Source organism: Perca flavescens, chromosome 19, assembly GCF_004354835.1.
Source record: "Perca flavescens isolate YP-PL-M2 chromosome 19, PFLA_1.0, whole genome shotgun sequence".
In the NCBI taxonomy this organism is placed as follows: domain Eukaryota; kingdom Metazoa; phylum Chordata; class Actinopteri; order Perciformes; family Percidae; genus Perca; species Perca flavescens.
Window position 1 is genome coordinate 4,052,266 of NC_041349.1, and position 27,790 is coordinate 4,080,055.

At 39.3% G+C, this 27,790-nt stretch overlaps 2 protein-coding genes across 2 annotated transcripts in view; one reads left to right on the top strand and one right to left on the bottom strand.

Moving 5' to 3' along the window:
• The window catches only part of LOC114546120 (low affinity immunoglobulin gamma Fc region receptor II-like), a 1,096,214-nt gene that overhangs the window by 280,114 nt on the left and 788,310 nt on the right, over window positions 1-27,790 (bottom strand). The gene's annotated exons all lie outside the window — the stretch shown is intronic.
• On the top strand, window positions 4,916-25,791 carry LOC114546125 (hemicentin-2-like). The gene is made up of 9 exons (XM_028564790.1): window positions 4,916-4,973; window positions 5,078-5,407; window positions 8,694-9,011; window positions 13,610-13,954; window positions 19,217-19,543; window positions 20,543-20,860; window positions 22,248-22,571; window positions 25,024-25,368; window positions 25,496-25,791. Exons 1-9 carry the CDS (start codon window positions 4,916-4,918, stop codon window positions 25,660-25,662), a joined length of 2,532 nt encoding a protein of 843 aa, XP_028420591.1. The 3' UTR covers window positions 25,663-25,791.

The following is a 27,790-nucleotide window of genomic DNA, read 5'->3' on the forward strand; positions in this document are numbered from 1 at the left end:
GCCTACAAACCTCTTCCTAGTGCAGCGTCAGGGAAATTCTCGACACCTCAAGGCTTGTTAGAGAAAAACACAATAGCAGATCACAGCCACCAACTACTCCCTAGTCATAGCGTCGAGGAAATTTTCTAAATATATATTACTATATTATACTGCCAGAGAGAACAGTGTAGTGAGACAAAGACCCCTGCAGATCACCACTCTGTCAGACCCCATGGCTGCATTATTACTCCTGTTGTTCCTTCTGTCTGAAGCAGCTTCTGGTAAATATCAGATTTTATTGTGACAAGATTCATAGACTTTAAAGGTTATTGAATATGCAATGATGTCATCATGTTGAAAGGAAATGTGAATGTGTTTAAACCGACATAAAGTATTATCATTATGATCATCTGTTTAATTTACAGTCAAGTTCAGTTTTTTGTAAGTAAATGTTTGACTTAAAATAATTGTCAAATGTAGGCGTGTATGTGTTTGTATTTAAGTATGAATAGTGCACATTTAATTGTATTTCCTTACACAATAATGGGTTTTTGATTCATAGTGTTGTGTTCAACTTTGTCAGTAAATATAAGAGAGTGTTCTATGGAGTTATATTCCTATCTTTATTCAAGAGCGCATTATTTCAATTTGAGAGCATTTCTCACCAATATTACGTTCAGATGTAATAATTTCACTCAAAACCTTGCTCTCACACTCAAATAGTCACTGCTCGCGCTTGGATTTGCTGTGCTTGTACTCAAACTTTCTGCTTGGACTCAAAACTAGAGTTGAGCAGGATACTCGGCTAAAACGAGTTGTCGTGGAAAGTTTCCTTTGCAGCAGGGGGTAGAGTTTTCAGAGTTTAGTAAAATGAAACAAATAAGACAGTCTGAGACTAGAACCAAGTTGTGTCTTTTGTATTTTATTAAAAAGATATATATTTGCAAATAGGAGCAACATGATTTCACAAAAGGCCGCAGCCCAGTGTGGAGTCAGTTTCTCAAATGAGCGAACAGAACACTATGTAACCATGGATCTGTAACCCAAGTTTATTTACCCCCGCCGTCCGTCGCTTTATTATTAGTATATGTCAATAATGTGCACAGAATGGTCGACGCTCTTTCACCTGCACCCATCAGGAAACGGGAGAAAGCTTTGAAGTGGCACATATCAAGTTACGTACACAACTATGAGGGTGAGTAACATAAATTAAGCACATAGCATATGGCGCTAGCCATAGCTAGCTTAGCTTGATGTCCGTAAACAAATAGATTTTCTTCATACCGGTAGTTTAGCTAGCTAGATTGAATGACATATGACGGACAGTATGTGTGTATTTACAACTGGTATTTAATGACCCACTTTGTATTTTTTCCTTGTTTGGTTAACATTGTTCCTGGGGATTTGGCTAATTTCACGTTAGAGCCAATAGTAAAACCTAAACTGTAATATAACTGAAAGAACACCAGAAACTTGATTGATTGTGTCCGTTTTTGCATCACTGTTGTGTGTTGTTCATCAGAATTTAGTCTTCATTCCTTCATATAAAATGAGTTTGAAAATGATGGATGTCTGTATAAAACGTTGTAATGTTAAGTACAATTTTATTACTATAATAAAAACAGATCTACAAATTTGCTCCTTAAATAGCAGGGTTTTTCTTAATGAATACAAAGCAAACTGAACAGAAAAGAAACAAGCATTTTGTTTTGTTTTGTCTTCTTCCATTTGAGGCTGAAGGGCTCGACCAATGCTGCATCATAGCAGCACAGTGTCTTATCATCAGCCCATGAAAGCTAGAAGTCACCCTGCTGCTCCAGATCTACTTACTGTATGACTGGCTACAGACTACAACCATCTGCAACATCATCAACAGCTGCAATTAAAGTCTCTTGGGGTCATATGGGAGCAGTTGTTCTCCATACTGCATCGTGCACTATATTATTTTTCTGTTTTGTTATATTAGTAGGCTAAAGACTACACTAAGAATCATTACTTAATCACAGTATATATTATTCTGATGTTCACTGTTGACTTGACTCACTGCTATTGATTATACGTCACTTTAGCTTGCTACTACCTCATAACTTTACGTTCGTTGCTCTTGTATAGTTAATTTATCTTCTACTAGTTCTATATACCTCGTATTTAATTCAATTATTCTTAACTTGTGTTGCAATACCTGAATTATCCCTCTTGTGAACACTGGGCTTATCTTTATTTTAGTACATATAACCCTGCTCACAAACTCACCTGTACCTGGGTCTTCTGTTCGCCAGTATCAATGTTCCTGCTACAGTAAATCCTACAGGCAAAGTGTACTGCTTCACAGGAGTATGAACTATACGCTTTTTAGGTTTTGTGTCAAATATTGTGCAGTTTGTTATGAATTACTCATTGTTTTGACAAGGTAAATTAAAGCCGTTTAACAACCTGCAAGTGTCCACTCTGGTAAATTTAATTGTACTGTTTTTTTTTTATAAAGATTACAGAACATGAAAAACAAATATTTTTGCTGTTCCTAGAACATAAAATTCCTAGAACCCTTTTTTTCTTGTGTTCTGACTGGACCAATTTGGGAATTTTTAAATTCCTCTGTACTGCAGTTCTTGTAATTCTTTCAGCTCCTACTTCAGGGCAGGATCTTTTCGCTGTTCCCTTTTCAGCATATGAACCTAGGTCAACGAGGGTCGGGTTTCCGCTACAGACAGACCAACAACAGGACAATTTTAACAATTTTTGCCATCTTATCCATCACTAAATTTCTCTTCTGACAGAGTTTTAGGCGAATTTTCGGTTTGTTTGTTTAAATATCACAACACATGTCCATCATAAGATTAACGGGAACCTGTGGTTAACCGGCCTATTTGGAGTTAAACTCCACAAGAGTGCCCTGCAGGCTTGACAACGTCGCTGCCCGCCGGTCACACACACACATACACAAGACGAAATTTGCCCTGATTGGGAGAAATGAGAGCGAAACGCCGAGGCAAGGGAAACAAAGTTGACGAAAGTTTAACTTTATTCAAATGAGGTCCACTCGACAACCAATCAGGTTCACGTGTTTGTGTTTGGAGGCGGGAGTTACAAAAAAGTCTGAACAGAATGGCGGAGGTTATCAGAGCTGTATCATGAAAATTTGTATGTGATTAAAATGTTTCTACACGAACATTGGTACTTGTATCAACACGAATTGTTATTTATATGACACAAAAACTTAGTCAGGGCACATACACCACTAAATAGACCACCGTATATGTTAGTTTAAACACTCAAACATTTCAGCTAGCCGACAGGCTAATCGCTAGCATGTTCGGACATTGGATTTCATTGTAAGCCTAGCCAGGCAGCTAGGCTACTTGTGCATTTATTTAATTACATGTTTTTTTGATAGATACCTATACTACCTAGCTTCAACACTCTCTGCTAGCTGCCTAGCAGCCGGTGTTCTGTTGCAGTCTTGCATGTTGTTTTCACAACCACGCAAGGTTTTCGCTGTGCGGAAACCTACCGTTAGGGTTTGTTGAGTACTGAATATTTTGTACGTATTGTAGCATTTCATTCATAAAGATTTTAAATAGAGTTTTTAGTTATAGAATTTAATTTTGTGAATGTGAAATTTTGTCTAGATAACAAAAAGATTGATGATGTAATACTGTTTTTGTTGTAGAATGCAGACATCATAAAAAACAAACAGCACGTGTTTGTACAGCAGAGAAAAGTTGACAGAAATGTTAGAGCAGATGTAGTCAGACCTTCCTCCAGGAAGTGGAACATCATGGACACAGACTACTGCAGATATATTGGGCAAAGTCTTTCCAAAAAGTGACAGCTCTAAAATAAGTATATGGTTGTTTCTCAATCTACTCCACAGAAAGAGCAGTCAATATCTTTATCTTTGCAAATAAAAAGTATATATATACTCGTACCACATTGGTCTGTTGTATTCTCTCTACTACTGCAGTACTTTTACAGGGATATATTTATGTATATATTACCATAATGGAATAATAATAATGTATCACCTATTTTGTATTACTATATTTAATGATTGTACGAACGATGACCCAGTGAAACTATGGGTAGCTTGTGTGTGGGTGATCTAAAGTAACGTTTCAATGGTATTTCACAATAAATTTGTTTTTTGAACCAATGATTGTACAAGTGCAAGATTTATTTAAAGATATGAATGCACAATGCAATGTTTTGAACATTGGACAGTCTGTGCTACAAGTGATGACCGTTTTGAGTTTTGTGTCTAGAGTTTTGAAAAATGACATTAAGGTTCTGAAATTAGTAGCAAAGTGATTGTAAAAAACTGTAAAAAAAGAGCAGTTAAAACTTTCCAGTCAAATTTGACCACAAACAGTAAATTCAGGGGGGTAGCAACGAACAGTGTTTAAAGGTTAAGTCTGATTAATGATTCTGCAGAGGCTTCATGCAGAGCTTTCTCCAAAGCTATGTGTGAAGTTTATACTTGTGCGTCAATCTCTTTAAGAGAATAGTGTGTGTGTGTGTGTGTGTGTGTGTGTGTGTGTGTGTGTGTGGTAGAGAGAGTGATTATCTTATGAGTGAGTACCGACAAGATAGGGCCCTTAGAGTCATAGTGAGAGAAACAAACCTGTTCTTTCTGACCACGGTGGGAAATCTGTAGCAGTAGAAGTTAACCCTCTCCTTGATTTCATTTTGTTTATGGAGAAGGAGAACCAGGAAATGTGTCGGGAGAAATGCAACGCTACCAAGCCATGGCCGAGTGCCGTAATGTGTAGTTACATTTTTGAGAGGTTGTATTTCCACATACCTACGTACGTAGCCACAGAGTAGATTAAAATGGTCTTTAGGGGTGTGAGACACTGACTATGAAAGAGATCAGATCTAATATTAAACAATGACTCTTTTTGATAACATTTACTGAAGTATTAGATTTGAACTATTGATGAATCATGTCAACACGTATCTCAGTGAGGAGGTTCTTCATGTGGGAATAAAGTCCTGTGATATCTCTGTTAAGTAACATCCCTTCTGCAGTGCTACACCTGATGGAGGTCTTTTGAAATACCATGACTTTTATTGATCACTATTTATTATTGTTTTTCAGATGTGATTGAGGTAACAGTGGATCCTGGACAGGATGTCATTCTGCCATGTCAGGCTGCAAATTCCAACATCAGAGATGTAAAGTGGACCAGACCTAACCTGAAGCCAGATACCGTCCTCTTATACAGAGATGGACACTTGAATACAGACGACCAGCATCCATCCTTTAAGGACAGGGTGGAGCTGGTGGACAGAGATCTGAAGGTCGGAGATGTGTCTATAATTCTGAAGAATGTGAGAAGCATCGACACTGGAACATATGAGTGTGGAGTTAAAACCGAAGGATCTGACCAAATCAGACCCATCAGAACCGTCCGTCTGCTGGTTCCAGGTGAGGTAGTCTCTCTCAGTGAGTGTTTCTGAGTATCAGGTTGTAGCTGCAGCTCCTCTAGAGTCTCCCATGATGAGTTGGTCCCAGAGAGTCAGACAGAGAGAGAATCAGTTCAAATCATCTTAACATTTAGAGAATATTTTACTTGTGCAAAAGTACTGTAAGAAAAGTTACCTTTAACTTAAAGTACTTCTTACTTTCAATAAACTTTCCTCAAGTAACAACAAAATGACTTGATAATTGACTCTTGAAAAGCGTGCTTAGATAAAAGTAAAAAATAAGTAATTACAATGTTTTGATCGATGATCATTTCAGATATCCAAGAGATAATTCTTCCTTTCCAGAAACAACATTTTAGAAATCTAAAAACAGAATTCTTACATGAAGAATTTCAATTTCAGATATAGTTTAGTTGTTGCTAGTCATCATTTTAATTTCAGATACAGTTTAGTTGTTGCTAGTCATCATTTTAATTTCAGATAAGCAGAATGTTATTTTCAATATCTGATATATATTTTGACTAGTACAAATGTAAAATTAAATAACTACAATTAGACTTATGACTAGAAGATAAGATAAGATAGACTTCATTAATACCACACTGTGGTATTGTAAATGTAAAACACATCAGAATAACACAAATACACATTAAATAGAGATGAGAGAAACATATACAGAAAATGTTATAAGAAAGAGAAAAAATAGAATTTGTTATAATAATAATAATAGTAATAAAAACACTGTAAACACCCTTATGTAAACATACAGTATACTGTATATATACACAGATATACAGATGAGTAAGGTTGTTGTTGTTAAGAAGAAACAGAAATCTCTTGGTCATTCCTGGGACGTCATTTGTACAAGGAAGAATGACGATATGTTCTTTTTGACTAAGAAGAATAGAAATACGGATATCTGCATATATATATATATATATATATATATATATATAGATAAATATCCAGTATAGTTATTAAATGTTAAAACAGCTTGTCTGTGACGTGCTGTGTTGTGATTGGATTTAAACAATAGGAAACAGATGTTTTAAACCCACCGTGGTGCTCTAGTCACACACACATATATAACAGTTTTATATCAATGAGAGCAGCAACACATTTCCTACAGCAGGACACCTGGGGCCTGTTTCACAAGACCAAGATAAGGGATTAAGCCGGGATTTCCTGGTTATCCTGGATGAATTTAGCCTTGACTCGGTTTCACGAAAGCAGAGGCACATAAATCACCATGGAGATTTATTCTGTGCAGCTAGCCTGCTCCCGACCAGGCTAACAGCCAGGCTAACAGCTAGCCTGGTCCTGACCAGGCTAACAGCCAGGATTTATTTAATCCTGGAACCTTTTCTGTTCACTCAGCAGTGGTTTTACCCTTTTGTTATCAGCCTGGATTAAAATACAACAGGTGCATATTGTTGTTCATTTAAGTACTGTTATTATTTAAAGTTGTGACCATTATTTTTTTTTATAATTATAAATTTGTCATTGTTACTGTTATATTGCTGTATGAAGACTGCTGTTCATATTGTTGTAAGAAGTTTGATGAATATATTATGGCAGTTGTTGAGATAATTAGAAAAGGCTAATAAAATTTCAAATGAGTTTTAAATGAAGTCTGTTACTAAGGGCAATACATACAATGCTGTACATTTCTATAGTTCCCCAATGCACCTTAAATTATTTTAGTGTATCATTTCTTTTTTTTATTCTTTAACAATAAGGATCATGTTTGTTCTGCTTCCATGTGCATTGTATTTGGCATTCTTAGCACACAATTTGTGTTGTCCAGTAAACTGGGACTATAATTTGGGAGGATTGTACAATTTTAAGAACATATCCTAACTGTACAATCCTCCCAAATTATAGACTTAGTTCACTGGACCAGTAACTATCTAGTGATGTAGGCTACTGTACATTCATGTAACAACAGGGAGAGGACACCTTAATGGTTTTTGACCTTATATTTTGCCTGGGGGGAAATAACTGATGAATATACTCTGTTCCATTCATGTTTATAGTGTGCATGGAATTTATCACTTTATTATCTTTATAGTTTCTAGATTTTACATTGCAATTTCTTCAGTGTCTTTATTTTCTATGTCCATATATACCAGGGAGCAAGGCATATAATATGTAGAGAAGGAAACTCGTCCTCTATAAAAAATAAAAAAACGCGAGAAAAAGCGTGACAGATAATAGCGGACAGACTAAATGATAGTCTAAAAATATACATTTATGAACTACTGCTCTTAAATGAAACCATTCAATGTGTCACTTGTCATTTGCAAAAACGAACACCTGTACACTTTGCATTAAAAGCGAGTAGTAGAAGTTAATATGACTTAGGAAATTAATATTTTAGCCAGTGAGAGAGAGGGAGGAACAGAGTGAAAGAGATATTTACGCTTCATATTCTAGCGTTATAGAAAATGGATCTTCATGGTAAATTTCCTGAGTAACATTATCTTCTGCTTACTTTTAAGGCAAAGCGTACAATTGTTAATTTGTGCAAATGATTAGTAGCCTAATCATTGAATGGTAGGATTATGACGGTTTCCATTCAGAGCAGTGGTCAGTTAATGTATATATTTAGGCTGCTTACGCATTCAGTCGGTCCGTGATCGTCTGCTACGCTTTCTCTCGCTGTTTCAGTACAGCAGCCGTGTTATTTTCTTTTTATTCAAATTATGTGTTTCACGTCATCATACTTCCACAAGAAGCTGCTGCTCACTCTGTATAAAGTAGCCTATGTACAATGCGTATTCTCCATTTGGCATCAGTAAATCTGTGATCGACCTTGCGGTATTTTGAGGAAAGCCGTGGACGCACATCTATCTGAATTAGTTCAGCCTGGCTCGACCTAGTCGCTCCTCCTCAGCCTGGCTTGGCCTTCGTGAAACGCACCAAGCCAGGATGCACAGATTAGACTAGGTCAAGCCTCGCTTTATCAGTTATCCTGGATTTATATATTCTGCTTTTGTGAAACAGGCCCCAGGAGTCTGTTGTTCTGTTTTAGAGACGCTGACTGAGGAAGAGATCAGATCAGCTGTTCAAATCTAAGGAGATGAGACATGTAGATAGTTAGACCTGAACTATTGATTAGAAATTGACCAGCTTCATGTGTCTCAACAACAACTGTTGACCTTGTGTGAATAAAGTCCTGTCTTATCTCTGTTAATTGACATCCCTTTTGCAGTGTTACACCTGATGGAAGTCTTTAGAAATACCATGACTTTTATTGGTTACTATTGTTTATTATTGTTTTTCAGACGTGATTGTGGTAGCAGTGCCTGGAGATGATGTCACTCTGCCATGTCTGGCTCCTGATTCCTCCATCAGAGTTGTAAAGTGGAGCAGACCTGACTTGGAGCCAGATACCGTCCTCTTCTACAGAGATGGACACTTGAATACAACCGACCAGCATTCATCCTTTAAGGGCAGGGTGGAGCTGTTGGACAGAGAGCTGAAGGACGGAGACGCGTCTTTAATTCTGAAGAATGTGAACAAACACGACGCTGGAATATACAAGTGTCGAGTTATGGCCAGTGATACTGACCCAATCAGAACCATCCGTCTGCAGGTTACAGGTGAGTGAGTCTCTCTCAGTGAGTTTTTCTGAGTATCATGTTGTAGCTGCAGCTCCTCTAGGGTCTCCCATGATGAGTTGGTCCCAGAGAGTCAGAGAATCAGTTCGAAAGATCTGAAAATTTAGAGAAAATTTTACACTTGTAAAGGTATTGTAACAACAAAATGACTCGATAATTAACACTTGAAAAATGTTCTTAGATAAAAGTAAAAAATAAGTCATTACAATGTTTTGATCGATGATCATTTCAGATATCCAAAACATAATTTTTCCTCTCCAGAAACATTTTAGATATCTGAAAACAGAATTATAATGAGGAAGAACTTCAATTTCAGATACAATTTAGTTGTTGCTAGTCATCATTTTAATTTCAGATATCCAGAATGTTATTTTAATAACATTTAATTTTACTTTATTTTTACAATATTTTACTTTTAATAAGTAGGAATTTCATTAAAAAGTTAAAAGTTGACGCTAAACTGAACCGTTGGCTTTAAAAGTTGAAAAATGACAAAATATGTAGAACATTGTGATTTCTGAGTATATTTTCTAACTGATAATGACTCACATATGCAGAAATATGAAACAAATTGTATGAAGAATCTTAAAGCCCAAATGCATTGCACCGCACTGCTGAAAAATCTGGAAAATTGTCAGAGAAGGAAGCTAAACTGCATTACCTTAAAAAGGTAAGAGCTGAAATATTTCTAGAAAAGCTGGAAGCTAAACTTTAATACTGTCAAAAGTGGAAGTTCAAACAAATTGACTAGAAAAGGCTGAAAGAAGAAATACTTTATCAGACATATACACTGCATAGAACAACAACAACAAAAAAGCATCAATCTAGCTGAGATGAGATGTGAAATATAATGCCTGAAAAGAAGGGGGCTGAACAACTTTGCATTGAAAACATAAAATGAAACGCAATTATGACAAGGATGTTGAAAAAAAATAGTTTGATTTGTATTAAGGCATCGAAGAGAGGGAGAGAGGGAGAGACAAAGAGAGAGAAAGAGAAGGAAAGAGAGAGAGAGGGAGAGTGAGAGAGAGAGAGGGAAAGAGAGAAAGAGAGAGAGAGAGATAGAGAGGGAAAGAGAGAGATGGAGAGAGAAAGGACGAGAGGGAGGAGAGAGGTAGGAAGAAGGAGGGATGGAGAGAGAAGGAGAGAGAAAGAGAGAAAAAGAGAGAGAGACAGGGAGAGAGAGAGGGAAAGAGGAAGATAAACAGAGAGATAGAGAGGGGGAGAGAGAGAGGGTGAAAGCGAGAAAGGGATAGAGAGAGAGAGAGAGAGAGGGATAGAGAGGGAGAGAGGCAGAGGGAAAGAAAGAGAGATAGAGAGAGATGGGGGGGACACAGACAGATAAGGAGAGAGACAGACAGACAGACCAGAGGACAGAGACCAGGACATACAAACAGAGACCAGGACAGAGACCAGGACAGAGACCAGGACAGACAGACAGAGACCAGGACAGAGACCAGAGACCAGACAGACAGACAGAGACCAGGACAGAGACCAGAGGACAGAGACCAGAGGACAGAGACCAGAGGACAGAGACCAGGACAGAGACCAGAGGACAGAGACCAGACAGACAGACAGAGACCAGGATAGAGACCAGAGGACAGAGACCAGAGGACAAAGACCAGACAGACAGACAGACAGAGACCAGGACAGAGACCAGAGACCAGACAGACAGACAGAGACCAGGACAGAGACCAGAGGACAGAGACCAGAGGACAGAGACCAGACAGACAGACAGAGACCAGGACAGAGACCAGAGGACAGAGACCAGACAGACAGACAGACAGACAGAGACCAGAGGACAGAGATCAGGACAGACAGACAGACAGATCAGACAGACAGACAGACAGACCAGAACAAGAGAATAGAACAGAGAAGACATACAGAGAGAAGTGGAAGGCCAAATCTATACCCTACTGTTCATATTACTGCCTGTAGTATCTGTATAGACTACTGTTCATATTACTGCCTGTAGTATCTGTATAGACTACTGTTCATATTACTGCCTGTAGTATCAGTATAGACTACTGTTCATATTACTGCCTGTAGTATCAGTATACCCTACTGTTCATATTACTGCCTGTAGTATCAGTATAGACAACATTTCATATTACTGCCTGTAGTATCAGTATAGACTACTGTTCATATTACTGCCTGTAGTATCAGTATAGACTACTGTTCATATTACTGCCTGCAGTATCTGTATAGACTACTGTTCATATTACTGCCTGTAGTATCAGTATAGACTACTGTTCATATTACTGCCTGTAGTATTTGTATAGACTACTGTTCATATTACTGTCTGTAGTATCTGTATAGACTACTGTTCATATTACTGCCTGTAGTATCTGTACAGACTACTGTTCATATTACTGCCTGTAGTATCTGTATAGACTACTGTTCATATTGCTGCCTGTAGTATCTGGGTGTGTCTGTGAAAGTGTTGTCATGGTAACTGCCAGTGGATATGTTTACATCCTTTGAAGTCTAATCAGTTAACGAGCAACACCAGCTGAAACTGTCAGCTGGGCCAAACTGCAACTCAGAGACCCTGAGAGCGAGCTCTCAAATAAAGGCTCAAACTGGCAAAACGATGACTGCTATCAGTCAAATGACGTCATCCTGAGCACCACAAGGCCTTTATGAACGTATCGGTATAACATTTATGTGGATAAACTTAGAAATGTGGGCATATCAGCGATTTAAAAAAGTGGTTCGTTCAGAGTTTCGCTGGAAAATATGCAGGACGTTTACCATTGCAGTCAATGGAGAAAAATTTGGAACTGTTGTCATTTGGAAGCTCAGTGAGCCAAAAGTAAAAGGTGTATCACAAAACTGAGCACATTGTCTGAAACTAGACAAAAATACCTACGTTTTGATGTATAAATTGTGTAAAGTAGATATTGTGGGCATGAGAGCAATTTATAGAGAAGGAACTGAGATAATTGTTTTGAGGCTTTGTGTAGCTGTGACATCATCCACTCTAAGCTGACCCATACACACTCATTAGAAACGCAGAAAAATCCTGAAAAGATCACTAAACTTAAACAGCTTTTTCACAGAAACTGTAAAAGATATCAAACTGAAAAGATACGTTTGGATAGCTGAATATTTTATGAACATTTTAAAGTTTGTTTGGCGTCTGTAGGTGAAAGTATGAAGGAGCTGAAACTTTTGGGAGCGGAAGAAGATTTTAAGGAGTTGAAGCATGCTCTCATTCACTTCCTTCTGTGCTGCTGCCCCACGTCTTTGATAATCATCCCAATAAAAATCCACGGAGCGGCGGTGGTGTGGCTATGTCCTCCAGTTACTGAAGGCTAGCTTTAGCTTGTACTTGGAGCAGCAAGTTCATCTGCCTGTTTCCCCTCTTTCTGTCTGTCTCGTTCTTTCCAACTCTTGTGAGGCTAGTTCTTCATCTGTATACGTGTTCGAATAAATAAGGACGACCATCAAACTCAAAAGGCTCTTCTGTGTGTTGTATATCTGCTATATTCTTCATACTCCAAGCTTCTTCCCTTATAAACAACTCCGCTCTTCACTCTTTGCACACTACGCTCCAATCTGCACACTACTGTTTACCCCTCCTCTTTTGCTTCTTTTGTTGAGGAAGTAACCACCTTAAATGTGCATTTGACAATTATTCACCTCAATGATACATTAATTCAGTTGAATTAATTAATAAACCCCTGGACTGTAATATTTCAGATGTGTTTGAGCAAGATTTCTGCTCATGTGCAACTGTTAAAATCGGTTTTAAATGTTTTGTAGTGTTCCCTGGCCACAAACAAGTAAGAGCTATTAAAAAGGAGCTCCACAGTATTGAAGGTGAAAGATGTAAACTCTTTGAAATGAAAGACTATGAATTATCATTCTGATAATGATGATGCTGCAGCCTCAGTGGGATTAGTAGGCCTAGTACTTTTTCACCCGTAGGATTGCACCTAAATGAAATAGATTATAGGTTTGATACCATTTCACCAGTAATATTAGGCTATACTTATGATTAATATGATACACCATATTGGAATATTTACTCTAGCAGCAATTCTTTTCCCACACAAATTCTCTCTCTTTTGCAGCAGCCGCTGTGTTGTTTTTTTAACTCGCTGTATGTGCGCATGAGTATTTCCGCCGACCCGTTTATTTGTGGTTGTTACCATGGTGAATCGTAGAATCATGGCTCCATTCATGCTGCCTTTTTATCGTGGTGGTGCACGCGCTTAACTCTGAGTGAACCTACTCTGAGTTTATTGAACCAACTCATATCAGCTGTTCTGAAACCGAAAACTCAGAGTTTCCATCTCAGGGTAAATCAACTCAGACATCAGGGTTAGACTCAGAGTTTGTTAAACCTCCTTCCTGAAATGGGGCCCTGCTGTTCAAATCTAAGGAGATGCTAAGATCTGAACTATTGATTAGAAATTTATCAGCTTCATGTATCAACAACTGTTGACCTTGTGGTAATAAAGTCCTGTGATATCTCTGTTAATTAACATACCTTTTGCAGTGTTACACCTGATGGAGGTCTTTAGAAATACCATGACTTTTATTGGTTACTATTGTTTATTATTTTTTTTCAGATGTGAATGTGGTAAGAGTGCCTGGACAGGATGTCATTCTGCCATGTGAGGCTGCTGATTCCTCCATCAGAGTTGTAAAGTGGACCAGACCTGACCTGAAGCCAGATATCGTCCTCTTATACAGTGATGGACACTTGGAGACATACAACCAGAATCCATCCTTTAAGGACAGGGTGGAGCTGGTGGACAGAGAGCTGAAGGACGGGAATGTGTCTTTAATTCTGAAGAATGTGAGCAGACACGACACTGGAACATACGAGTGTCGAGTTAAAACCGGTGATTCAGGACATACAAAGAGAGACACCGACCCAGACCCAATCAGAACCGTCCATCTGCAGGTTCCAGGTGAGTGAGTCTCTCTCAGTGAGTTTTTCTGAGTTTTATTTTTTTATTTTAGTTTTTCTGAGATATTTTACTCCTGTAAAATCACTGGAAGAAAAGTTACCTTCAACTTAAACAAACCGGGAACTATATTCTCAGAAAAGGCTTGTTAAAAAGCAAATCATTCCGCCCAAGTACTATATTCTTCCGCCTGAGAATATAGTTCCCGGTTTGTTTATGGTTAGAAGATGGCTGTGTCTCATGTTAGTTGTTTTTTGTACATGCTGTGACTCTACAAATCACAACATGTAAATAGGAACATATTGGCGTTATTTTGTCACTTATTCGGAGCAGTCGGCTAGTTGGAACCAGTTACCTGCATGATCTGTGCTGGGCTAAGCTAATGCTGGAACCTACAGACAGCGTTACAGCACGCACGGAGATGAGAAGGGTATGTATCGACTTGTCTAACTCTGGGGGTTACGGTGAATGAACTAAATTCCCAATAAGTAGTACTTCTTACTTTCAATAAACTTTCCTCAAGTAAAAACAAAATTACTCAATAATTGACTCTTAAAAAATGTTCTTAGATAAAAGTAAAAAAGAAGTAATTACAATGTTTTGATCGATGATCATTTCAGATATCCGAAACACATTCTTCCTTTCCAGAAACAACATTTTATGATCAACTTTTTATTATTTTTAGACAAACAGACAAATACAACTGAACAAGAACAACAACCCTCTCCCACCCGCCACCCTCTGCGATTTCAAGAAAACAAAAACAAACAAATCAACAAAAACAAAAAAAGAAATCACGCCTAGTCCCTCTCCTCTAATTCTTATGATGTTGAGGTCATTAGGACTGATACTTGTGCTGCTGCATTTTTCCATAGGTCTATAGTCGATGACTTGGCTTAGTTAATCCTTGCTGTAGAGAGCTCCAGCATAACTATGTCAAGAAAATACGCCAACCACTGTTTTATACAAAGCGAGTGGGGGAGGAGCCAGCGCTGAGCTATCATTTTCTTGGTCGTGGTTGAGCCGGCTAGCCAAATTTTCTTCTGTCTCCCAAGCAGATGTAATTTAGAGTCATCATTAAGTAATAAAACAATCGGGTCAATAGGAAGTCGACATCCTATCACATCAGATATTATTGATGTTGCTTTATTCCAGAACTCATGCACCTGTTCATACTCCCAGACCTTGTGAAGGAAAGTTCCAGTTTGTTCAGGTTGGCAGAACGTGCAATAGGGAGTGAGAATGACTTTAGAGACATATCTCTTCTGAGGAGTCCAATAGGTCCTATGGCATATGATGAAGTGGATCTGCTGGTGATTTGGGTTCTTGGAACAGTGGGAAATGTTGTCCCAAACTGTCTCCCAATTAATTTTGTTCCCCTCCGAACTCAGCTCTTGCTCCCATTTTTTTACTATTGGGAGTTCTCCTATGGATACTTGCATCAGTTTAGCATAAATCCTGGACACTAATCATCTCACAGGAGAATCAACGAACCATTTAATGACTGGGTGCATCTCAAGACTGTTCCCCCATGGTACTCCATAACATTTTAGGGCTGATCTTAAGCGAAGATAAAGGAAGAAGGATGTCCGGGGGACATCAAAGCTAGCTCTCAGGTCTTCAAAACTTAACATACCTTCATCATTGAATAGCTGGTCTAGAGTATAAATACCTCTGTCACTCCACTGGTTATAAACAAAAGGTTTGTTACCAGACATTAAGTGTATGTTGTGCCAAATTGGGGTTTTGAAATGCCACTTATTGGTGTAGCGTAGTTGCTCCTCCACCTGTTTAAAGATGGTCAATGTATTGGTGATAATAAGGCCATAGGCTAGCATACACTTTTTTTTGGACACACCTGTGAAGGCCTGTCTTGCAGGTTTAGACTTCCAGTGAGGTTTTGCTCTATTTCTCTCCATGGAACTGTAGATGAGGGGTCCATCTACACTCTGAGGCCCCGTAGCTGAAAGGCTCTATGGTACACTTTAAGGCTCTATGGTACACTTTAAGGTCAGGGAGGGCCAGGCCTCCCATGTTTGTGGTACGTTGCAGGGTAGAGTATTTTAGCCTGGGTTGTTTATTATTCCAAATATACTGCCGAATTACGGTATCAAGTTTCTTCCAGAAATGTATTGGTGGGAGTAAGGAGATCATTGTACTTAAGAAATTCACACGAGGAACTATGTTCCTTTTAACCACAGCAATCTGCGGCAGCGCAGATGACAAACATCCTTGTCAAGTTTCGGGGCAATAGGAAAAATTGTTGCCAAGATAACGCAACTTTCTGTTTATGGCCGCCTTCCGGTTGGGCTGAGCTAATGAAGGTAAATTGGAAATATGTCCGCAATGAATAGAGCAATATGGGTATTAAATCTGGTGAAGATCGGAGCAACTATGTACAAGTTAAGGCTTTTCACGCATTAGGGGGCGCTATGGAGCCCACTTACAGGTATGGGCCAAATCGCTGTACAGTCTCGCAAAGCTCCCAGGTGTTGGATTTGGGTTCCAATTTTGAGTTTTCGTATATATTGAGGCCGTCAAAAACATGCCCAAGTGCTAAAACCAATTAGGAGGCGCTATAGAGCAACCATACCACTTCCAAGCCTAAATGTGAATGCTGATGAAAGAGTTTACTATTGTGCACATGGCTGCAACATCTTGAGAGTTTTCGTGCATCCTAAAGTCCTCAAACAAGTGTTTGTAAAATGAAGATTTTTAAACGAAAACTAATATTTCAGAAATTATAGAATTTTTTATTTTTTTCTAAAAATAGCACCATGGACTTGAAGATGACCTATGTTCCCTCAAAAGTTGGTATATTAACTTATTACTTTTGTCCAATTTAAGGTGCACGTTAGGGGGCGCTATGTAGCCCCCTGGCAACACCCGAGCCCAATCACTACAGAACTTTGCAATTTTCACCAGTTGTGACATGTATGCAAATTTTTGTGAGTTTTCGTGCATGGTAACCCCCTCAAAAATGCGATGAAGAATTGGGAAAAATAATAATCTGACCAAAAACAATAGGTTCCTTCGCACTTTCAGTGCAAGGCACCATTGGGTGGTCAGTTAAATCCCCTAACCCTCTGAAACCGCAGACCCCCTCCCCTATTTGTAAGATACATGACCACATCAAACGCAGTTTGCGCAAAACTCCATCTCAAAACTACACCTCCTGTCTTATGTCACAGGTTAATTGAAATAGGTCTAGTGAATTCTTATGTTAAACATGAACAATATTATAAACACCTTCAAACAATTTCTGAACTAAGCTGTGTGAAAAACAGACAAATTTAGTTGGAGCAATAAGCAGACTATGAGCTGAACAGACCATATCCCTTATGTTCTTTCAGTCTAGCTTAACTGTTAACAAACATAAACTATAAACTGACCAGCCAGCATTTATCATGTATTTTAAGTCTCATTAAGTGTCCCTTTAAAGCTTAGTTACGAAACTTACATTCATCATATTCCCCTTATTCAGCCCAATTAAGTGTCCTCAAAAGTATAGCTTGTAGACTGAGTAGGCAGCATTCATCATTCCTTACAGTCTGGTAAGATTGGTGATAACAAGACCCGCACTTTCGTGCCTACAGGCGTTCCACCGAGTCACCGCAACAACCGACAAAACGACTTGGCGTCGAAGAAAAAACAAAAGTCCTGGGGTCTCATTTATAAACGTGGCGTACGCACAAAACGGGGTTGAAAATGTGCGTACGCCACTTCCCACGCAAAGGTTGTGATTTATAAAAAACAAACTTGACGGGAGAATGTGCGGTCCTCCACTCAAACTCTGACCCATGCGTACGCACATTTTTGAGACAAAATAGGAATTGGTGATGCAGATGGTGAGGTGGTGAACTGAAGTCAGACTGCAGAAAGTAAATGGAAAAAACGATTACTCGTAATATTTTCAAGTATTGATATGCCTCACGCACATTTTTTCACTCTATATAATCCACGTTACCATGAAGATTAAATCCAGCAGTGTTATTTGCGCTTGTACTTAGTGATACTTGTTCCATAAACACCTTGTAAAATCCAACTTAAATCTTTAATAAAAATGTGTTCTTAATGTTTAATCGGTACTGTCTCGCCGTCACATTGCCCGCTACAGAGCGCATGCAGGAGGAGGGTATAGCCCGACTAAATGGAATACAGGATAGCATAAAATACCCTACCATTAGATAACTGCAGAACACAGAGTAAATAACTAAATATCTGTATTTAAAACTGTGCATATATCATCAAATGTCAAAGTCTGGAAATACAGCCGTTAACCTCTCGCGCAATCTTTACATTTAATGTCTTCATTATCGGTCCTAACTTTAATACTGTTCATATCAAAACCTGCATGAAGAAAAGTGTGTTTGCCTATTAGACTTTCTTTCGTCTTCAAATTGTATCCCGGGGTGGGGATACCACTAGTTGATGCTGTGTTGGCAAGGTGTTAACAATCACAAATTGTTGTAAACAAATACTGTGGTGACCCCCGTGCGTAATGCTGCGTGATGGCACTGCTGGCCCTGCAGGAGGACTACGCTAATGGAAGAATCAAGAGAAAAAGAGACTTCAGGGACCATGACGATGACTGGCTAATATGCCGATTTAGATTTTCTAAAGCTGAGCTCTTGGATCTATGCACTTAATTGGGTCCAGTAGAGAGGGCAACGCGCCGGAACCGTGCCATCCCGGTCTAAATACAGGTCCTCGCCACTCTGGGGGAAACCAGCTGTTTCCAGAGGGAAATGTCAGACAGTTGAGAGTTTTTTTAATATAAATATTATATATAATCTTCATTTTTATCACAAAGGCTTGTTTGGATATAATATATAGTTCTGTTAAATCTTATTATATACATCTGGTATATCGAAGCTGTCCCCGAGTGCCGTAATGCCTGCTGATTTGGACATATTATTAATACAAGTAGTTATAGATGCGGTTTCCCTACACTGTGCAAGAACAGGCCAAAATTATAATTCAATTTGCAGCAATTCCTGAACGTCTGAGAAGCTTTTTGCTTTTTCTCCGCCAGTCATCATGATTCGGTCTAACAACAATGCCAGTGTCATTCATATACTGATCAGCATTCATGAAGTGCTTTGCATTGACTATTTATGGTTAAAAATGGGCGTGTACAGGGCGGGATAAGAGGCTGATCCAGTCCTGTGTTATATCTGTTAATTAACATCCCTTCTGCAGTGTTACACCTGATGGAGGTCTTTTTAAATGCCATGACTTTTATTGATCATTATTGTTTTTCAGACCTGATTGTGGTAGCAGTGCCTGGACAGGATGTCAATCTGTCATGTCAGGCTGCTGATTCCTCACTCAGAGCTGTAAAGTGGAGCAGAGATGACCTGGAGCCAGATACCGTCCTCTTATACAGAGATGGACACTTGGATACAGACCACCAGTATCCATCCTTTAAGGACAGGGTGGAGCTGGTGGACAGAGATCTGAAGGACGGAGAAGTGTCTTTAACTCTGAAGAATGTGAACAAACACGACGCTGGAACATACAAGTGTGAAGTTAAAACCGATGATACTGACCAAATCAGACCCATCAGAACCATCCGTCTGCAGGTTCCAGGTGAGGTAGTCTCTCTCAGTGAGTGTTTCTGAGTATCAGGTTGTAGCTGCAGCTCCTCTAGAGTCTCCCATGATGAGTTGGTCCCAGAGAGTCAGACAGAGAGACAATCAGGTCAAATCATCTCAACATTTAGAGAATATTTTACTCCTGTAAAAGATTTGAAATAAAAGTTACCTTAAACTACTTCTTACTTTCAATAAACTTTCATCAAGTAACAACAAAATGACTTGATAATTGACACTTGAAAAATTTTCTTAGATAAAAGTAAAAAATGAGTCATTACAATGTTTTGATCAATGATCATTTCAGATATCCAAAACATCATTCTTCCTCTCCAGAAACATTTTAGATATCTGAAAACAGAATTCTTAGGAGGAGGAACTTCAATTTCAGATACAATTTAGTTGTTGCTAGTCATCATTTTAATTTCAGATATCCAGAATGTTATCTTAAATATCTGATAAACATGTTGACTAGTAAAAATGTAAAATTAGATAACTACAATTAGAATTCTGACTAGAAGATAAGATAAGAAAGAGTTTATTAATCCCACACTGGAGAAATCCTACAGCAGCTCAAAAGAAATGTAAATGTAAACACATCAGAATAACACAAATACACATTAAATAGACATGAGAGAAAAATATACAGAAAGTATTATACACACACACAACCCAGTCTCACACCAGGTTAGGGTTAGGGTTAGGTCGCCAGGTCGTAAAATAGTCATGTTATTGTGATTTATTGAAACGTTTACAGGTTACGATTTTGACGCTGTATATACCAGTTTAATATCTATGAGAGCAGCAACACATTTCCTACAGCAGGACACCTGGAGTCTGTTGTTCTTTTGTCTCAACGACACCTGTTGACCTTGTGGTAATAAAGTCCTGTGATATCTCTGTTAATTAACATCCCTTCTGCAGTGTTACACCTGGTGGAGGTCTTTTGAAATACCATGACTTTTATTGATTACTATTGTTTATTATGGTTTTTCAGACCTGAATGTGGTAAAAGTGCCTGGAGATGATGTCATTCTGCCATGTCAGGCTGCAAAGTCCAACATCGGAGTTGTAAAGTGGAGCAGACCTGACCTGAAGCCAGATACCGTCCTCTTCTACAGAGATGGACACTTGAATACAGACGACCAGCATTCATCCTTTAAGGGCAGGGTGGAGCTGGTGGACAGAGATCTGAAGGACAGAGACACCTCTTTAATTCTGAAGCATGTGAACAAACACGACGCTGGAATATACAATTGTCGAGTTATAACCGATGATACTGACCCAATCAGAACCATCCGTCTGCAGGTTCCAGGTGAGTGAGTCTCTCTCAATTCAATTCAATTCAATTCAATTCAATTCAATTCAATTTTATTTATAGTATCAAATCATAACAAGAGTTATCTCGAGACACTTTACAGATAGAGTAGGTCTAGACCACACTCTATAATTTACAAAGCCCCAACAATTCCAACAATTACAGTAATTCCCTCAAGAGCAAGCAGTGCGACAGTGGCGAGGAAAAACTCCCTCTTGGGAAGAAACCTCGGACAGACCCAGGCTCTTGGTAGGTGGTGTCTGACGGGCCGGTTGGGGGTGTGATGAACAGTGGTGATAATAGTCACATTAATAATGGAACAGTGACTGGATGTAGCGGGGAGCTGCAGGGTTCAGCAGGAAGCAGCATGACATTGCAGGGCACCGCTGAGCTCGGCAGGGAGTGCAGCAGGACCACGGCGACAGCTGGAACCAGGATCTTGGTGCCAACGTTCTCCAAGGAAATACGCTGGGGGAAAAAACACAAGGACTAAGCTAGGATTAGTAACAAGCATTTCTGGGACTGGATACACACAAATAATAATAGTAAAAGTAAAAGTAATAGAAAGGGAGAGGAGAGAGCAGCTCAGTGTGTCAGAGGAAGGAAGTCCCCCGGCAGTCTAGAACTATAACAGCGTAACTATAACAGCGTAACTAAGAGAGACAGGTCATAAAACTCTCTCAGTGAGTGTTTCTGAGTATCAGGTTGTAGCTGCAGCTCCTCTAGAGTCTCCCATGATGAGTTGGTCCCAGAGAGTCAGACAGAGAGAGAACCAGTTCAAATCATCTTAACATTTAGAGAATATTTTATTCCTGTAAAAGTACTGGAAGAAAAGGTACCTTAAACTTAAAGAACTTCTTATTTTCAATAAACTTTCATCAAGTAACAACAAAATGATGCAATAATTGATACTTGAAAAATGTGCTTAGATAAAAGTAAAAAATAAGTAATTACAATGTTTTGATCAATGATCATTTCAGATATCCAAAACGTTATTCTTCCACTCCAGAAACAACATTTTAGATATCTGAAAACTTGAAGAACTTCAAATTCAGATGCAATTTAGTTGTTGCTAGTCATAATTTTAATTTCTGATATCCAGAATGTTATTTTAAATATCTGATATACATTTTGACTATTACAAATGTAAAGTTAGATAACTACAATTAGACTTATGACTAGAAGATAAGATAAGATAGACTTTATTAATCTCACACTTGGGAAATTCTCAAAAGAAATGTAAACAACAACTGTTGACCTTGTCGGAATAAAGTCCTGTGATATCTCTGTTAATTAACATCCCTTCTGCAGTGTTACACCTGATGGAGGTCTTTTTAAATGCCCTGACTTTTATTGATCACTATTGTTTATTATTGTTTTTCAGACCTGATTGTGGTAGCAGTGCCTGGAGATGAAGTCATTCTGCCATGTCAGACTGCTGATCCCTCCATCAGAGCTGTAGAGTGGACCAGACCTGACCTGGAGCCAGATACCGTCCTCTACAGAAATGGACACTTGTATACATACGACCAGAATCCATCCTTTAAAGACAGGGTGGAGCTGGTGGACAGAGATCTGAAGGACGGAGACGTGTCTTTAATTCTGAAGAATGTGAACAGAATCGACACTGGAATATACGAGTGTGGAGTTAAAACTGGTGATACTGACCAAATCAGACTCATCAGAACCATCTGTCTGCAGGTTCCAGGTGAGTGAGTCTCTCTCAGTGTGTTGTTCTGAGTATCATGTTGTAGCTGAAGCTCCTCTAGAGTCTCCCATGATGAGTCAACACGTTCTCACACTTATCTCGTAAAATATGGGTGCCTTTCTCGTTCATATTGACGCTAAAAGTCCCCTTTATCGCTATAAGTAAACGCGCTTGATCGGGACAATTGCCGTCCCTTTTGACGCAGTTATGTTAAGGAAAAGGTCGTGGATGGGCACACGGTAGAGCCCTGCACGGGCCAAAAACTCCAGCCCTAACCCGGCCCTGGCCCGTGGTGTTCAAGCCCTACCCGACCCCAGCCCGACAACGCCTGCAATTTTTTCAGCCCGAACCCGGCCTGACCCTAGACCAACATCAATCACTTTAAGCTCTCTCTGACGCGCGCTCTTTGACGCGCTCTCTCTCTCTCTCTGACGCGCGTTCTCTGATGCGCGCTGTCTCTGCTACACACGCAAACACACACACGTCACACCTTCTCCATAAACAACATGAAATCAAGGAGAGGACCAACTTTTCCTGCTACAGATTCCCCACCGTGGTCAGAAAACACAGGGGAGACACTTTGTTTCTGTCCCTATGACTCTAGAGTCGCTACTCGCTCCGATCACCGGCACTCTCTCACTTCTCCCTCTACCACACACTCCCCACACACACACATGCGGCTCGACGCACACACCAGCGCACAAGTATAAACATCAGGCCACTTACATAGGCTACGGCGAGAGCTCTGCGTGGAGCCTCCGCACAACTGTAAAACGGCCTTAAGATGGGCACAATGAGGAGAGAAGCTAAAATAAGCCCGAGTCCGACCCGAGCCCGATCTGTTAAAAAAAAAAAAACGGCCCGAGCCCGGCCCGAATGGGCTTGCAGGGCTCTAGCGCACGGTTCTGTGATACGCGGGAGGAAAAAATAAAGCGATTATAGCAAGCGTGACAAGCGGGACGTGAACCCCGCTCTCCTGGGTGAAAGTCCTGTGTTTGTATTTTACGAGTTCGGAATGAGAACGGGTCGGATGAGTTGGTCCCAGAGAGTCAGACAGAGGGAGAATCACTTCAAATCATCTTAACATTTAGAGAATATTTTACTCCTGTACAGGTACTGTAAGAAAAGTTACCTTAAACTTAAAGTACTTCTTACTTTCAATAAACTTTCCTCAAGTAACAACAAAATTACGCAATAATTGACACTTGAAACATGTGCTTAGATAAAAAAGTAAAAAAAGAAGTAATTACAATGTTTTGATCATGATCATTTCAGATATCCAAAACGTCATTCTTCCTTTCCAGAAACAACATTTTAGATATCTGAAAACTTGAAGAACTTCAATTTCAGATACAATTTAGTTGTTGCTAGTCATAATTTTAATTTCAGATATCCAGAATGTTATTTTAAATATCTGATATACATTTTGACTAGTAAAAATGTAAAATTAGATAACTACAATTAGAACTATGACTAGAAGACAAGATAAGAAAGACTTTATTAATCCCACACTGGGGAATCCTACAGCAGCTCAAAAGAAATGTAAAGGTAAACACATCAGAATAACACAAATACACATTAAATAGACATGAGAGAAACATATACAGAAAGTTTTATAAGAAATAGAAAAAATTGAATTAGTTATAAAAATAATAATAAAAATAATAATAGTAGTAATAAAAAAAATGTAAACACCCTTATATAAACATACAGTATACTCTAAATATACACAGATATACAGATGAGTAAGGTTGTTGTTGTTGTTGTTGTTGTTGTTGTTGTTAAGGAAAAACAGAAATCTACAAATCATTTCTTGATATCTGATTTTTTTTCGATATCTGAAATTGAAAACCATGAATAACAAAAGTGACGTCATTTGTCCTAGGAAGAATGACGATATGTTCTTTTTGACTTAGAAGAATAGAAATATGGATATCTGCAATATATATATATATATATATATATATATATATATATATATATATATATATATATATATATATAAATATCCAGTATAGTTATTAAATGTTAAAACAGCTTGCCTGTGACTGTGTGATTGGTGGATTTAAACAATAGGAAACAGATGTTTTAAACCACCTGGTGCTGCAGTTACACACACATATATACCAGTTTTATATCTATGAGAGCAGCAACATATTTCCTACATCAGGACACCTGGAGTCTGTTGTTCTGTTTTAGAGACGCTGACTGAGGAAGAGATCAGATCAGCTGTTCTAATCTAAGGAGATGATAAGACCTGAACTATTGATTAGAAATTGATCAGCTTCACGTGTCTCAACAACAGCTGTTGACCTTGTCGTAATAAAGTCCTGTGTTATCTCTGCACTTCTGTCTGATTAATTAACATACCTTTTGCAGTGTTACACCTGATGGAAGTCTTTAGGAATACCATGACTTTTATTGATTACTATTGTTTATTATTGTTTTTCAGACCTGATTGTGGTAGCAGTGCCTGGACAGGATGTCATTCTGCCATGTGAGGCTGCTGATTCCTCCATCAGAGTTGTAAAGTGGAGCAGAGATGACCTGAAGCCAGATACCGTCCTCTTATACAGTGATGGACACTTGGAGACATACAACCAGCATCCATCCTTTAAGGACAGGGTGGAGCTGGTGGACAGAGATCTGAAGGACGGAGATGTGTCTTTAATTCTGAAGAATGTGAGCAGACACCACGCTGGAACATACAAGTGTGGCGTTAAAACCGGTCATTCAACACAAGACACCAACTCTGACACAATCAGAATCATCAGAATCATCCGTCTGCAGGTTCCAGGTGAGTGAGTCTCTCTCAGTGAGTGTTTCTGAGTATCAGGTTGTAGCTGCAGTTTCTAACATCAGAGAGGATGAAAGCTGCTCCACTATCCACACATCTACTGACTCATATGTTTTATTATCTTCAGGTCCTGAGGATAGAAACTCCTCTCCTGGAGGCCTCATCGTTGGACTGGCAGTAGTTCTGGTTCTTGTAGCTGCTGCAGTGGTTGGTGTCCTGATGTATAGAAGACGTAAGAACAAGAGATCAGGACAACCTGCTGCTGATGAAGCATCAGCTGATAACTTCCTCTGACGTCCTCTGGGGTCCCATGACGAGATGGTCCCAGAGAGACAGATTTGCTGTGAATGAACTTTTATCTTTAGAGAAATAGAATATTTACTCAAGTAAAAGTACTGTTGCTAGGGGCGACCTCTAGCTCCCCCAGTAAGAGCGTGCGCCCCATGTAGGCTGAGTCCTTGGCAGTGGCCGGGGTTCGAGTCCAACCTGCTGCCCCTTAATGCGTGTCATCTCTCTCTCTCTCTCGCTCTCTCTCTCTCTCTCTCCGCCTTTCCTGTATATCCACTGACTGTTCAGACAATATCAACTCAGCAATAATACACAGAAATACTTTGCTCCATTAAACTGATTAAATATAATATTATGTAACAATAATATACTCAAAACTGAACTGTATCTCGGCAAGCTTTTAATAGAAACATTTTCTTTAGTTGTAAATATCAGCAGACGGAGCACCCCCCAGTGTAGAGAGCTCTTCAACATGTCTTCTGTTTGGGTGTTTTGGTAATAATACATTTCATATGGAGGGAATTTTAAATGGTTTTCTGCTGGGTCATATAAAGCCTCGTGCTGCTTGGAATGTTATATTTTCAGCTAATGATTTAAAATCAAATAACATTGAATTGTTTAAACTGAGGAGTTGATGACATTGTGATTATTGTTATTGTAATTATAAAATCATCTGATGCAGCTCAGAATATCTCAGGGGAACATAGAGGACGAGTCAGTCTCTAAATAAGACCTTAAACTGGATTTATTATCTATGAAGTAGTATTACATGATGTTTGCTAAGGACATGTTGTGAAATGTGAACTATACCAAAGTGATGAGCTTTGAAAGCAGTTAATTTTTTAATATGAGTGGATGAAACAATGACGATCAGAGACATGATGGAAGTTGACAACTCAGTTTTAACATTCAGAAACCTTAATGCGCTTTAAACTTCTTTACTATTTTATCTTATTTTAATAAATACTTTATTTTGCTACTTTTTGATTCTCAAGTTGTTACTTTTATCAATTGCGTTTTATTCTTTGAACACAAATAAAGCCTCTCCAAATATCCACCCTCATATTGTGTGTGTGTGTGTGTGTGTGTGTGTGCTATTAATATTGTAAATGGCCCAATCCCAAAGTCCGGACTCACGGACTTTGATGCGCGTTCTCGCGAAATTCGTAAGGGCTTAGGGTTGTCCCAATGTGGAATTTCAAAGGGCGTGAGGGTTTGAGTACACACTTACCGAGCCCTTTCCGTGAGTCTGCATCGATGCAGACTTCACCAAAGGGAATTACCCACAGTTCAAAGCGTTGTGACGTTTACCGCGGAGACCGTATGGAAATCCGGAAATTATAAAGGTAAACAACAGCATGACACACGGCCACGGAACAGACCAACCTGTTTTCCAGCTTGTAGAACAAAAGCTTGAAATAATGTGGAATCACGCAGCCGTCTCCTGTGCCTTGGCCGTGTGGAAAGCAACAAACTTAAAATGAAAATTCCCAAACCGGCAAGTGCCAGCAACATCTTTTTTATTAAACGTCGCCAAGGTAACATGTCATCTCGTGTGAAGTGCTGTCCCAATCCCACTTATACCTATCTGAGCCCATGTGGCCTCACACACTCACTTAGCACCTGAGATCAATTAAGTCTGTGAGTTTTTAGTCCTTAGTCCTCAGGGCTCACTTTGGGATTGGGCCACTGTGTAGAGGAGGATCAGAGACTGGGGGGGGGGGAGGATGTGATCCTGAAAGACTAAGATCTGAATCTGATGGGGGGTTCTCTGGTGTCAGCTGAAGAGACCTTTGTTCAACATGTCTCCAGGATTTCACAAACACTCAGACTGGTTTCATGCTTCTTGCCGTCAGCGCGGTCGGGGCGATGAGGTCGGAGATATATCCCAACCTCGGCCTGGGCGGCTGCACGGAGAGCCTCCAAGGTTTTGTATCAACATGGCCTTTTGCAGTGATTGGCTACAGAAGAGAAGAAGTCTGTTCTTGGAGCCGGTCTACCTTTGACCACAATCAGGATCAACTCCCAGACTGTTGGAGCATGCTCGCCGTCCACCACGCTGACCATAAGACACGACAAGTTCAACTGTTGCTCAGCTCTCCAAACTGACCTTTAAAAAACAATCTGGGGATGT